This window comes from Varanus komodoensis, unplaced genomic scaffold (assembly GCF_004798865.1).
Source record: "Varanus komodoensis strain SLA01 unplaced genomic scaffold, ASM479886v1 scaffold10, whole genome shotgun sequence".
Lineage (NCBI taxonomy): Eukaryota > Metazoa > Chordata > Lepidosauria > Squamata > Varanidae > Varanus > Varanus komodoensis.
In genome coordinates, this window is record NW_025335269.1 from 23098192 (window position 1) to 23112710 (window position 14519).

Consider the following 14519-nt stretch of genomic DNA (forward strand, 5'->3'; position numbering starts at 1 on the left):
CCCCCCCCCCCACCCAGGTTTCCGTTATGCAAGCCAGGTCGGCCCCCTCATCCACAATCAAGTCATGGATGAGGGAAGATTTATTGTTGACTGACCTGGCATTGAGCAACAGCACCGTCAGGCCCGAGGGGCGGTTGACAAGTCTACCTGGAACCCTCTGGCTGGGGGCAAAACCAGAAGGAGGGACAGGTGTCAACCATCTGTCCCTCCTTCTTCTACGCGGACACGTTAAGCCCCCACCGCTATTACGTCCATTGCCCATGACCACCCCAATGGCGGCGCCCCCGCACTCCCCAGGAAACACAAACGTCGACATGGCCAGGGACGACTCCATAAAAACAAATTAACACAGATTAAAATACAATAAAATTATAAAAACAATTACAATTGGTAGTGATGGCTACCAATTTGGCAAACCTTAAAAGGGGAATAGACAAATTCACTGTAGAGAAGGCTATCAATGGCCACTAGACTCACTGCCTATGAGCTACTTCCATTATTGGGAGCGGCATGCCCGCATATAGCAGCTGCTGAGGAGCTTTGGCAGGCAGAACTCTTGCATTCATCCTGCTTGAGAGTTCCTTTGGGCAGTAGCTTTGCAACCATGTGAACAGAGCTGGAGTGGATCGACCATTGGCCTCATCCGGCATGGTTCTTCCTATGTTCTTATGACTCCAAAGCAATACAGCTGTTTCTTGTTGGCCTGCTTTCTAAATCTCTCTTTAATCTGCCTGCCTCCAGGCTAGGGAGTGAGGGCTCACTGCTGAATTATCTGCTCACTTACACATGGAAAGGCTCCAACAGTTCCTTTATCAGTCATTGATGTTCATCGTGATGGTTATAACCTAGTATGTATAAAATTTTTAAAAGTTTAGATTGGAGAGACCATAATATTGATTAGTTTTGCTGTTTCTCTTCAATTATTACTTCTCTGATATTTCCAAAGCAGCAAAGAATATCTTTCTGTACCATTAAACTTATTTCATCCACATGAAATCATGTCTACATTAACCTCAGTGTAAAGGACTCTGGCTTAAAAAGGGCAAAACTACTATTCAATTCTGTGCTACTTTCCATATTGTACCTTCTTAAAATTGCTTTTTGAAGATTGTGCGAGGAGGCTGGGTTACAGAAAGGGTGATGAACTTATTTTAGCCAAAAGCTGAATACCAGCTCAGATAAGTTTTAGGGGAATGTATTCCAATGGTGGGTGGAATACATATATCCTAGCTTAAAGCTTTTACTGACATTATATAAGATTTAAGTTGAAATGCCTCACCTTTTAGAACAGGGATATACACATAAAACCTAGGATACCACCAAAAGTTGGTGAGCCAGGAGGAAGGGGCAGGGGCATACTGGGAATGCAGGAGGAATGGATTTGGTCTTGGAAATTATATTAAACGATGCTCAAAATAATTCTTTAAAAATGTTAAGCAATCATGCTTTTGAGAAGGAATAATTTTAAATTTTATAAATTACCAAAGCATCCTATTTCTGGATAGCTGCAAACTCAAAGACTGGAATCCTAAGAGCTTGGGTTGGGCATGCCCAGTGGAAATTTCTAACCCATTCCTTTACACAGTGGACTTCCATGCCATATCAGAAATGGTGTTTGAAAGTCTCCAGTGTCCTGGACTCAGAAGGTCTGAAATAACTTTGGCCAAATTTGCCTTGGCTATCCAGAACAAATTGACACTGGAATTTAGTTCTTCATCTCCTTGGTCAATTTTATACAGGCATTCCCCAAGTTATGAACATCCACATTATGAACAATCCATGCTTATGAACGAACTGCCATAAAGCCTATTAATTGTAAAAAAATTACTGTGAAAAATCACCACCACCAGAGAGAGAGAGAAAGCAAAAGGAGAGAAAGGGAAGCATCCAAAGCATGCCTTCCTGCCCCAGTCATCTAGAGAGGGAAATCTCTCTGGTATTTTCTTGCTGCAAAGAAAAAGCACTGGTGAGTTGGGGGGGGGGGGGGCTAGAGCCATTTGCTGTTTTTCCACTTTCATGGGGGTCCTGCATCCCTAGCTCCCATGAATGTGGAGGGCCAACTAAGGGCCAACTATGCATAAAAATTGTCTTAAAGACAAATTTCAGTTTCCTCAGGAACAGAACTTGTTCATAACCTGGGGACTGCCTGTAATTACATGTCACTTTTTGCTGTTACATTTTTTTTTTTTTTTAAAAAAAGCACCTCTTGTGATATAAACTTTGTAGATTTTCTTGTGACACCTTTGAGTCAGCAACATTGTGTGCTTCTGTTTCTTCCATTTTATACCTGCTCTAGGCAATCGTGGCCAACAAAAATTGATGTTCCTCAAGATTTAGAAGATGACCTTACAGCTTCTCCTCTGTCCCATGGAACTGTTCCTCAGTCTCCAGCTCGCAGTGCTGAAAATGTTCTTAATGGTCACAGGAGTAAGGCACTTAATGATTCAGCAAAGAAAGAGGATATACCTGAATTAGCAGGACCAGCACTTTCTGTTGTTCCACCAGTGAGTTTGAAACCTACAACCAGTGGTCGGAAATGCTTGTTTAGGGTAGAAGAAGATGAGGAGGAGGATGAAGAAGATAAAAAAACCGTTTCCCTTTCAACTCAAGTTGTCTTGCGCCGAAAGCCTTCAGTTACAAATCGTCTTACTTCCCGTAAGAGTGCTCCAGTCCTCAATCAGATCTTTGAGGAAGGAGAGTCTGATGATGAGTTTGATATGGATGAGAACTTACCCCCCAAACTTAGCAGGCTAAAAATGAATATTGCTTCACCCAGCACTGTGCACAAACGTTACCACAGAAGGAAAAGCCAGGGGCGGGGATCTAGCTGCAGTAGCTCAGAAACAAGTGATGATGATTCAGAAAGTAGACGGCGTCTAGATAAAGACAGTGGGTTTACTTACTCCTGGCATAGACGGGATAGTAGTGAAGGTCCTCCTGGCAATCAGGGAGATGGCAGTGGACAAGGAAAGCCAAGCAATGGAAATGGCGGGCTAGACAAAACAAGCCCTGGTGATAACAATAAAGGTGGTGGAAGCCCTTCTGGCAGCTCCGGTGGAAGCACGAATAACAATTCGGGTTCTACTCGCAGGTGTGCTGGGTCTGGTAGCTCAATGCAGTTATCATCAAGAAGTGCTGGTGACCTGGTTGAAAGCCTCAAATTGATGAGCCTCTGCTTAGGTTCACAGATTCACAGTAGCACTAAATACATTATTGATCCACAAAACACCATCTCATTTTCCAGTGTTAAGGTGCAGGAGAAATCAACATGGAAAATGTGCATAAGTTCTACTGGGAGTGTAAATCCAGCTTCATCTTTGGGTGGCATAAAGTTCTTTTCTGACCAAATGTCAGATACTGCAAATGAATTAGAACGAATAAAGAGCAAGAACTTGAAAAATAATGTGCTACAACTACCTCTGTGCGAAAAAACAATATCTGTGAATATTCAGCGAAACCCGAAGGAGGGACTACTGTGCACCTCCGGTCAAACTACTTGCTGTCATGTTGTTTGACAGTAACCAGACTCAGCCCATCCTACTTGACATCACCAATCTTCCTGTTCAGAGCTGTGAATACTTTATTTCACTAAATCCCTTCATTGTCAATTGTCTTAATATTTTAAAACAGGCTTTGAGCAGTAATTTATTACCGTATTTTTCGCTCTGTAAGATGCCCTGACCATAAGACGCACCTAGTTTTTAGAGGAGGGATCCATGGAAAGCTTCCTGATAATCACAGGCACATTCCCCATCACTTCCCCATGGGTTTCATTAAAAGACGGGTTGCCATTTGAAAACACACACGGAACTGTGATTAACAGCTCTCACCTGCGCCGGGGGAGGGGGGTGGAGGAGGGCGCACCGAACGTATGCCAGCCAGGTGTGGTGCAGGTGGGCCGGCAGCGTGCCAGCGGTGGTCTTCCGGGCGACACGGCGGCGGCAGGTCTTCCCGGGCAGTGGGGGTGAGCATTTTGTCTCTCCATGCGGCTGGCGGGTTAAAGCCCACGGCTCCTCCTCCTCCGCAGAAGGTCTTCCCGGGCAGTGGAGGTGAGCAGCGCAGCAGGTCTTCCCAGGCGGTGGGGGTGAGCAGTCCATCTCTCTGTGCAGCCGGCAGCTTAAAACTCGCGGCGGCTCCTCTTCCGCATCACTCCCCCTGAGCGGCACAGCTCTCAGCTGCGGGGGGGGGGGGTGGGCTGAGCGCGTGGTGGCCAGGTGGTGCCACGTGCTGCAGGTGGGCCGGCAGCATTCCGGGCGTCGGGCACACACACATTCGCTCTATAAGACGCACAGAGATTTCCCCTTACTTTTGAGGGGGGGGGAAGTGCGTCTTATAGAGCGAAAAATACGGTACATTTTAATTTAGTTTTGCTTGGTATGACAATGCATGATTTTGTGCATGCTGCTAGCCATTTTTTTTTTTTTTGTTCCCAACAAGCCAGGATTTGTGTAACTTTTTTACATTTATAATTTTACTATAGAAAACCTGGATTACAGTAAGGCTTGTGTCCAAATCCAGTGTAAATGAAGCACTTAATAGTTTCATGTTCTGCACTTAGAGAGAGAGAGAGAGCGAGCGCGCGCGCGCGTTTTGATTTTTTTTTTTTTTTGTCGGGGGGTGGGGACTGTGAAATGTCCAATCTTGTTCTGATCTTCTCTGTTGACTATACTATGTGAGATATGGCATAATTCTGAGTGTTTGCAACAGAACCAAAGCAATAATGTTTTGATCCTGAAAACTCTTCTGAGAGTTTTCAGAGTTCCAAGGCTTGTACGAAGCAAAAATGCACTGAAAACTAAGAAATCTTGAACTATGATTTTTAATCCCACATCTTTGTCTTAAACTAATAATATGCATGAGTTGGTGGCTGAACTGAAGATCTTGTTTTCATACAGACAAGATTTTTTAAAATCTATCCTTAAGGCAGCTTTTACCCATAGAAATATTGTTACATGCAGACAATCTTTTAAAAAAAATATAACAAAAGAAAATTATAATCCGCTTGGAAGCTTTTTTCCCCAATCCAAGGAAAAATGCATTTATTACCAATGTAAATCATGGCAGTAAGTTACAGTGCAAAACACATAAATGGACCAGTTTGTGTGATTGGTGAGAGATGTATTACAGTAGTTCCTATAAAGTAACAGTAATGGACACTTTAAAAGACTTGAAGTTTGCATTTTCAAAGTCTGTCCTCCTTGCCCGCACAGCCTGCTTACAATATTAATTTAATATTAATTAAAGCTTCACAGTGTGCTGATCACTTGAAGAATATAATCCAGCACCTCATTTTTATCCCACCCATGTAAACAAAGAAATGGGCAATCAAATATGCAGTTTACAGCTTCAGTGTAGAATTGTCTATATCTAAAATTCTTCAAAATATGCAGCTGTTCTTATAATCTTAGCCAGGTATTTCAGTTGAAGTTATGGAGAGCAGAAACAGTTGTTGGAATTTAACCAGAATAGGAGTCTGTTCCGATTAGCAGAAAGCCTATACTGGAGTGCGTTAACATTGTGTCCATAGTACATAGATTTCAAAACACAGCACTGGATAAATTAATATCAAATTCACCAAATTATTCTAATATCAAATTTACTTTGGAGTATACAGTAGTCTCGCTTAATTCTTTTAAAGTAACTCTCTCTCCAAATCAAGTCAGATAATATAAGTTAGCATGGATCAAGTTCTTTTAACATTTTTCACTGCTATTAGCTTTCCTTTTTAACCCCTTGCTACTGAAATGCCAGCAGATGAATGTGTTGGCACTTTTTTCTGTACAAAATGATACTTTTGACCAGATGGAATAACTTTTGTGAACTTTTATCTAGAATAAAATATATTGCATCTTCCCAATTTTGGGAAAGGCAAGAATGTTATTTTTTCATGCTCTGTGCACTGGGTCTTCAAAGCAATGCTGGTAAGAATTGATGGTATTATGTAGCAACAACCCAGACAGGCACTGATTGTCTGAGAGAGTTTACATAGTTTAGTATCTTAATGCTAGCAAAATGGTCAAGTAGAATACATTTCATTTATATTGTAGACTGTAGAGCACCAAAGAACTGTTTGATTATTATTTGTTCACACTCACTTTTATTAAGTGTGGGAAATCTTGCTAAAATATATATATATATAGATACTGGGAAGGAAGTTCCATTGAATTCAGCATGGCTTACTTCCAAGTAAACATGTTCAGAATTAGGCTATATGTCTAAATTGTGCAGCCATCTGTCAGTATCTAGCTCAGTTCAGGCTGACATCTTTCCCCTTCCTAAATGTTGCAAGATAAAAATGAAACATGTTGGTTTAGTTGCTTTTAGCTAGTGTTACAATTTCCTTTTAAAGAAGACTATCATGCTGCCAGCATGATATGCACATGCGCGCACACACAAAGGCTGTAAGAACAGATGTGTGAGCGAAGCCATAGAACATACTTGCTTGACGTTTTCTTGAGCAGGGATCTTACAAAGGGCCAGAAATAGGGACAGTACACAGGTGACAGTCAGCAGAGCATCTATTAAGAAAAGCAGGAGCAAGTTTCTAGAGGGCATTGGCAATAAACTTAGTTGCAGCTTTTTATTTTTAAGTATTGTAAATATACTTTCCACACATTCTGTACAGCCTTGGAATGGCACCTTTTGACTAACCCCAATTTTTTTGTTTGTTTTTATATACAGATGTGTATATATGGTGCTCACGTTAGAACAGCAGTGTTGACCATTTATGCTGTATGGCTGTAAAATAGCCTTATTTAGTTGTGTATGGTTGGGTGAACCTCTGGGTGTACAGATGTTAGCTTGAGTGTTGTCTTTTTATCCCTTTGTTCACAGGTGAATGATTGTGCATGTGTTGTACGTTGTATTATGTTGTCATGTTAAAGGAGGGAGAGAATAACCACTACATTAAAATATATTGGACCAAACTATTATAGAGCAAGTAACAGTTCCTTGTACACCCCTTAAACCTGTCTTTACAAGTTACATATAGTTACTGTAGCATATAAATTATTGTGGAAAGCAACTAGTCTTGTATTTTTCTGTATGTGTATATAATGTACCTCTAGCAATTTACCTGTATTTAAGATGTGACAATCTTGGCACAGAATTTTACAAGTAGCAGTGAAATTAAGCAGAACAGAATGGAGAAAAGCTACATGTATTGGGGGAGACTACAGAAATACCAGTTGATCTTTGTCAGTTGCTTCCAGCAATGTTTGGCTTTCTTCATTGTATAAATATTCATGTGTGACAAATGAAAAAAAAATCCAGTTAATAAAAACAACCTCTTCATTGGTGCATAAATAACTTCCATGTCAACTTTATATACTCTTTAGTATGGCTGCTCTTTCAGCATTGAGTGTGAGAAGCAGGCATACTGTTATAATAAGCTGCCATCCTTTCTAGTAAGTAAAAAAGGGGTACATTGTACTTGTAATGGATGTTCACTGAGTGGCGCTCTGTGCATTCACACAGTGGGAATTGCACCTGTGCAGGGTGAATTGTGGCAACTTTTAGAGTGCTATAGCAAGCATTACACAGTTTTCCTCTTCCCTTAGCAGACTTATCTGTCACTCATACCAGAAGGAACACACCTCCCTCAGTTTCTTCCTGAGCCAATACCAAGATGTTGCCAAGATTTAGGAATGTCTTGTTCTTTGAATGTTGGTTATCACATTTCGAAACTGAGAAAAAAGATATGACACGACACAATGGGAAGAGGAAATGAAACTGCATCTTCATGCAAACTATTTTTAATCTGTTCAACATGGCTCAGAAGCCCTATTTTTAAAATGCAAAAATGGCAGGGTTAATTTCAGATGCTATTCTCCCTGTGTTTTCTATCTTGAAGAGCAGTATGACGTGACAATGTTCAATTTGCCATCAATTCACACCAAAAGCCTCAAAGGATGGGGCTTTGTGCCTGTTGTGGGTCTGTGCAGAAGCCACAGAGATGAAAGAAAAGCATTGAAGTAAATTATTGATCAAGTAACATTGCTAAAGCAGGTGGAAAATTCTTTAACCATGAATATTATCACAAATAAACAGAAGAAAATTGAAACATGACTTGTAAATCTTGCTCATTTATAAGAAAATTTGAGGAAAATAAAGCTGTTTGCATAAAATTTAATGTCATTTATCCCATTTGGTCAGATTACAGCATTGTAGCAATGTGTGTGTTTTATCATGGTGAGAGGGGGATCTCATTTGGCATCTGTTCAACAAAAATTATTCTCATGGAAGTGATGGAATGTATACATCAGCAGTACTTCTTTCCAGATGTGTTATATTTGAAAATGTAAAATATATGTAAAATGGGTCAATCGGAGTTTGGTTACAGCTCAGTTGAAACAACCCCCCCCACTCCAGAGTTAAACATACAGTTTTTGGTTTTGTTTTTATTATCCAGGAAGTCACATAATTCTAAACTGCAGTGTTAGTCACCGACGCTAGTCCTATAGTAATGCAGCTTTCCCCATCTTTGTTCCAGTAACCCACATTTTTGCTCCAGTCCAAAACAGTTATCTTGCATAGCAATGTGAACTGAATTCAGTTTTTGCTTTCACATTCATACCTGTTCCTCTGGAATGGCTTGGAGTAAAATATATAATGAAGCTCTTCCTCCAGTTGGAGAAACATGTTTTAAAAATAATATTATTAAATACTATTTACAGAACAGTGGCTCTTTGAACACAGAGGATGTGTTAACAAATACTTTCAAAAAAGCCATTGCTATGAGTAAATGTAGCTCTTTGGAAAGTAAACTATATCTAGGTAACTTGATGCACTGGTACTGCCTGATACTACATAATCAGTCATACCAGGCTTAACATGCTAGGGTAAATGTGCAAATTTGTTGCCTTGAAAATTCCAATATGTATAAATAAAGATATGGAAAAAATGAGACCCCACAAGAACACAATTTATTTTGAACAGCAATTCATGTCAATAGAATATATGCTACAATGTATCCGACTTGTATTCTGAAAGTATACATTTAAATCCAATAACGGCTGTATGTGTGCGTGTGAGAGAGCGAGCCTGCACCTGCATTATGACCCAAAAATACCCCATGTGTTTATCTTCATAGTGTTTTAAATGACTGAGAATTTTATTATAAAGTTAACTAACATTGTACTCCTCACTATCTTGCCTGACTTGACTAAAGAGTCTGCTGCATCTGGATTTAAAAAAACTAACAGAACAACAAGCAGATTCCTGTAGAACATACTAAAAGACATCTTATTTCTGTCCATGTGAAAGAGGTTTTATACACTCAGGCTGAACAGCCAAGTGACATCAAGAAAGTCTAGAGAAGGGAAGGTGGGTCAACAGGTTTTCAATGAAGACAGATGGGTGGGTAGAGCCTTAAAATAAGGTGGCTTTCTCTTCCACAACTGCTTGCTGCTCTCGTTGAAGGTGGAAGTGGATTCTGTTGGCAGCAGTGTAAGGTAAATAAGCTCTAGTTTTTCTTTCTAGAGAGATTAAGTCAAGCCTGGTGCTATAGTGGGAATGTACAGTGGTATGATCCTGGCTGCATTATTGTGTATTTAAAGGCAAGCCTAGCAGTGATGTTGCCCTAAAGTTTTGGAGATGGGAAAATGCTTTGACAGCCCAACTATTTAATGTTATGCATGTTAGGTTAAAGTAGGTTTTATGTTCTCATAGACTGCCTGAAGATCATTCCAAATAAAAAAAAAAAGTTTTAAAAAAATGGGAGTAGTTGGTGTGGGAGTCAGTTCTCTTAATTGATGCTGAGGTGAGTTTAAATGCTTTCCTTTGCTGCTGAGGTTCTGATGAAAACAGCTTCTACATGCATTGAAAATAAATCTCCCTTTCACTGTTTAACATACAAATGCTTGTATAGTGTTACGTCTAGTTTGGCTCCTAGAAGGCAAAAGGTACCACATTATTGAAAAGATAGGTTTAAACATTCATTGCCAAAGGATGGAACGTGGATTTTTTTAGAATGTGAAATTAATCCACTTGTTTCAGTTCAGCACTAATTTGAACTGAATTTTCAGCATTTATTATTTATTTCTATATGCTCAATAGCCAAAAGGCTCTCTGCGTGGTTCAAAGTTAAAAAGAACATAAAGCAAAAATATATAACAACAGTAAAACAAGCACCCCAAATAAAACAGCAACAATAGGCCCACAGCAACCTCAAATTGGTCCAGAGGCACAGCAGCAATACCACATAAAATATAGTAGAAAAATTGAGAATAAAAGTTAACTATTAAAATAGTGGGCAAGTAAAAAGGTTTTCACTGGGCACTGAAAAGAATAAAGAGTAGGTGCCAGGTACACTTCTTTGAGGAACTGGTTCTATCATACTTCTCTTTTGTAACCATGTTGAGCTTTCTATAATCATTTCTAAAGCTTCAAGTTATTTAAACTTTTATCCAGTAAGGAGTTTAAAGTCCAAATGCCTTTGAATTGCTGATAGCAGACAAAGGGAAAGAAGCAGGACCTATAGAAAGTTTCTGGACCAGATGGAAACTTATGTAAGCTGAAGGTTCCTCATCATCATTCCCTATCCAAATTTTGGATTACACTTCAGGATAAAATACATGCATAAAATACAGTTCTCATTTCATCTTGCAAAAATGGGAAAACAACTGGAGACATATAAGTGAAACTGGTTTACATCAGCCACTGGAAGGTGATCTTAGGTTCACATGTGGACATCCTCTGTACCTGGCAGCTAGTATGCCTGTGCATATGTACTTCTTGGTCAGTATTGAGTAGAAATACCGCTTGCATAATCTTTCCTTTAATAAAAGTCAAACAGAAAAGGGATCTGGGCTATATCTGAGAGGCAGGCCCCACTGTTGTCATGGTGGGAAATAACAAGAGACCTGACTACTAAACCCTGTGATTCAGTGCACCCATAAGCATAAATGAGGTTAGGTTATCAGTACTATCTCCTAACCACATTTAGTTAGTCTTTATAGTGCCATCAGCATTTATTTCATTTCTATATTGCCCCACAGCCAAAGATCCATATATGCCTGAATAAAGCAAGCATGCAAAATCCATGACTATTGTAAGAACTGCAAAATTCTGGCCCATTATATGCCAAGACTGCAAGGCAAGGAAAAGTCTGATGTGCACATCTGGCTTCAATCAGTACTAATGTTGATATTATTTTTAGGCCTTCCTCCCAACATACACACCTATTTTAATAGCTACTGAGCTAGGGTTTCTTATTTAACAGCAAATGGTCTCATAGAGAAGTACTTTCTCAAGTGCATGCTGCCTCATAGTATGAGAAAACTTTTTTACAAGTTCTCCACCATAAAATGAAGAGCAGAACATATATTCATCATATGCCACAAACAAGAACACAGGGAAATGAATTAGATCCATAATGATGAAATATTTTAATGGCTCACTTGCTAGTCAGAGGAAACTATTTAATACAGCCTATGTTTAATGATCCAGCAAAGTGGAAGTTAAAGCTGACTCGAAACAATGTACAAGCAGGTTTTTACATCTTGACAGGTCTGGATCAGGATGAGTGAGCTTTGGTTCATGCCAAAACTTCTTAAAATTGGTAATTTGACTGGGGCACATGGATTTTACAGTAAAATATACAGCTCATACATTTTACATTACACATTTCTATAAAACAACAATCCTTGTGCACTGGAGTGGCCCTGTGGGACAAATTTATGCATTACATCTTACAGTAAACAAGATTTAAATTCATTTCTTCTTAAATGCAGAGAACTATCTAATAAGCTGTCTACAAAAATAATATGATGATTAAATATTTGAGTATGAAGATAAAATAGTTTAACTGCCAGAGGGAATATGAAGCTGTGAATTAGGTATTGCTGCCTCCAGAATTCTTTATAAAGCTGTAGCTCAGGCTTATGGTTATGATTAATATTTGCATCCTTAAGGGACTTCCTTATCAAGTTCATGACTATAGATTCTAGCCATCGAATATAGACTATAGATCCTCCCTTAGGCTTCAGTCAAATTTTACATTATGAGACTGGGAAAGAGAAGTCTTCCTTGAGTGAAGTTTTTAATGACAAATCAGGATAAGACAATGTTCTATCATGTAGTACAAGGATCAAGGGAAAATACCAAGCATTTCTTGTTGTTAATACCTGGAGATTGTTCTTCTGTAGCTGCTCAATTAATTGCCTTAGTGGGTTCTTCTTTCAGAGACTCTGCTGCCAACTTCATTTGCTAGGAATGAAATAATATTAAAATTATGCAAGTCAAGCAAACACTGTGCATCTATAGTTATAATAAAAACATTAATTCAATCAGTGTAATTTGGAGAAAAATGCAATATATCTTCCCATATCAGAAGGTCATGACCAGGTGACCTTTGCGCTTGCTCAGTCAGATGACCAAATGCTAAGAGCTGATGAGCAACTTAAAGGTCCTTTCCTGCTCCCCTTTCTTAGGTTTCCTATTAAACTTTATTTGGACCTGATAGCACTTTAGCTAGAGGTCTGCGCGGTGCAAAGTAGATACAAGGCCACCTTGGAAGTTGGCCCCACTGAGTTAAATGGGGCTTACTCCCAGGCTGGTATGTAGGAAAACACAGCCTCAATTTTTCATAAAATTCCAGCAACACTTCTCACTTACTGTATTGACAATTGCAAAAATGAACATGTGCACTCTACTCAGCTTTAACACAAAGGTCTTACCACCCTTTTGGAAAAATGTCAGGACTTGTGATGGCAAGTAAAACATTCATAGTAGATTGTCTACCAAGACCAAGTCGTTTAGGGATTCATAAATGAAAAACAGCACCAAAATATAATTAAATAACGGGGGGGGGGGGGTTTGCAAAAATGGGCTGTACCACTGTCATTGCTAGGAAAAGCCACTATTTCTCCTGACCATCTTTTCTGGAATGGTACAGGAGTCCACTCATAATGAAGGGGTTCTCCATACCTGCAGAAGCCAATTGCATTAAATGTCATATTTTTAAATGCATGTGCTCACACAATCATGCTTTGAAGCTACATTTCTTATTCACTGACTAGCAACTTATATTTAGTTTCTGTCATTTTGCCTGCTTTCTGAACAACAGTGAAGCTGATTGATAGCATCCAAATTCCCTTTAGGCAGCTTTGTTGCCTCTTTTAGTTACATACATTTTAAAAAAACTACAGCTAAATTAATTGTAAAACCATTACAACAAGGAAAAATACACTAGTAATACTGAACTCATGGCCCATCAAACATGGACTAATTCACTTATCCTGGAGCAATTTTCTCAAGTTCTTAGCCTTATTGTGCTGTGATTCATGGTAAATGTAGAAAAATAAAGGGCTTCCCTAATCTGCTCTTCTGCCTTAATATAGCACACATCCCAGAAACCAAGCATGTAACAGTACATTCTGGTGTATCTCATGGCAGAGCTTTTTGACAAAGTATAAAATGGAAGGATGTGATTATGAACCCCAAACACTGCTCCCCTTTTTGCTCTACTATCCCTTTACTTCTATGTGGAGCTCATGAAGAAGTGACGTAGTTTAGTAACAGAGTACAAGAACATAAGACACATCCGTACACATGGTGGAAAACCAGCTGCCCAAAAGGACTCTCAAGTAGGATGGATGCTAGACCTGCTCCTGCCCAAGCTCCTCAGCAACTGGTGTACATAGGCAGGCACCTCTGGTGAAGGAAGAGGCACACAGCCACCATGGCTAGCAGCCACTGATAGCCTCCTCCCTCATGAACCTGGCCAATCCCTTTTTAAAGCCATACAGATTGGCAGCCATCACCACAACCCATGGCAGCCAATTCCATCATTTATCTATTCCCCATGTGAAAAAGTACTTCCTTTTATCAATCAGCTTCACAGGATAACTCCGGGTTCAAGCATTATGGGAACGGGAGCAAAATGTCTGCTTCTCTATTTCCTCCACACCATGCATTATTTTAAATATGCTTGCATCTGTAAGGTGCAATTCCTGGTATTTCCAGACAGGGCTGTGAAAGATTCCTGTCTTCAGCCCTCAGGAGCCCCAACTAATCTGTGCACACTTGCACAGAAATCGCTCTTGTCACCCACCAGGTCTCCTGATGTTTATTTTACTTCCTCCATTTTTAACTGGGAGGCTGGGATCCTGCCAAGCAGAGCAACAGATGTAAGCCTGCATCACCAGAACACTGATATATTTCAAAACCAACATTTAGTTCCTGATCTTTTCTATTATTACTAGCAGTGATCAAGCTTGAATGCTTCTCAGTCTGCAGCTGCACAACTAAACGATGGCAAAGATTAATGCATCTGTAAATTCAATGAACTACCAAGGCCTGATTTTGGCAAAAGGTGAGAGGGTAAAATGTACTCCTATCCTGTGGGTGACAGCTTGCTGAAACCACAATTCTAGCATTAAAACTAACTAAGAAGCTAAGGATGTAGGTAATTAACACAAAAACGCTGCCATAAAACCAGTGAGTTACATACTGGTCTATGTCCTTATTTATATTAATACAATTGTCCAAGATCGCCACAGCTTCCACTGCAGGTTATG

General features: G+C 39.6%; 2 protein-coding genes across 19 annotated transcripts in view; one reads left to right on the forward strand and one right to left on the reverse strand.

Moving 5' to 3' along the window:
- Positions 1 to 3691, forward strand: part of SNRK (SNF related kinase) — a 38782-nt gene extending 35091 nt beyond the window's left edge. For 3 of the 4 annotated variants that reach the window (XM_044417178.1, XM_044417170.1, XM_044417186.1), the window contains exon 7: positions 2297 to 3690. In XM_044417178.1, coding sequence (XP_044273113.1) covers positions 2297 to 3515 — 1219 coding nt within the window. In that variant the 3' untranslated portion in view covers positions 3516 to 3690. Of the gene's footprint in view, positions 1 to 2296 lie in introns of all 4 variants that reach the window. The other variant, XM_044417194.1, reaches the window with a different exon arrangement.
- The window catches only part of ANO10 (anoctamin 10), a 110173-nt gene that overhangs the window by 34009 nt on the left and 61645 nt on the right, over positions 1 to 14519 (reverse strand). For 6 of the 15 annotated variants that reach the window (XR_006413463.1, XR_006413464.1, XR_006413462.1 and 3 more), the window contains one exon: positions 12126 to 12207. Coding sequence is in view for 9 of the 15 variants with exons in the window: in XM_044417237.1 (XP_044273172.1) it covers positions 12151 to 12207 (57 nt within the window). In the remaining 6 variants the exon portion in view is untranslated. Of the gene's footprint in view, positions 1 to 6200; positions 6519 to 8902; positions 10488 to 11363; positions 12208 to 14519 lie in introns of those variants that run through there. The other 9 variants (XM_044417271.1, XM_044417264.1, XM_044417208.1 and 6 more) reach the window with 4 other exon arrangements.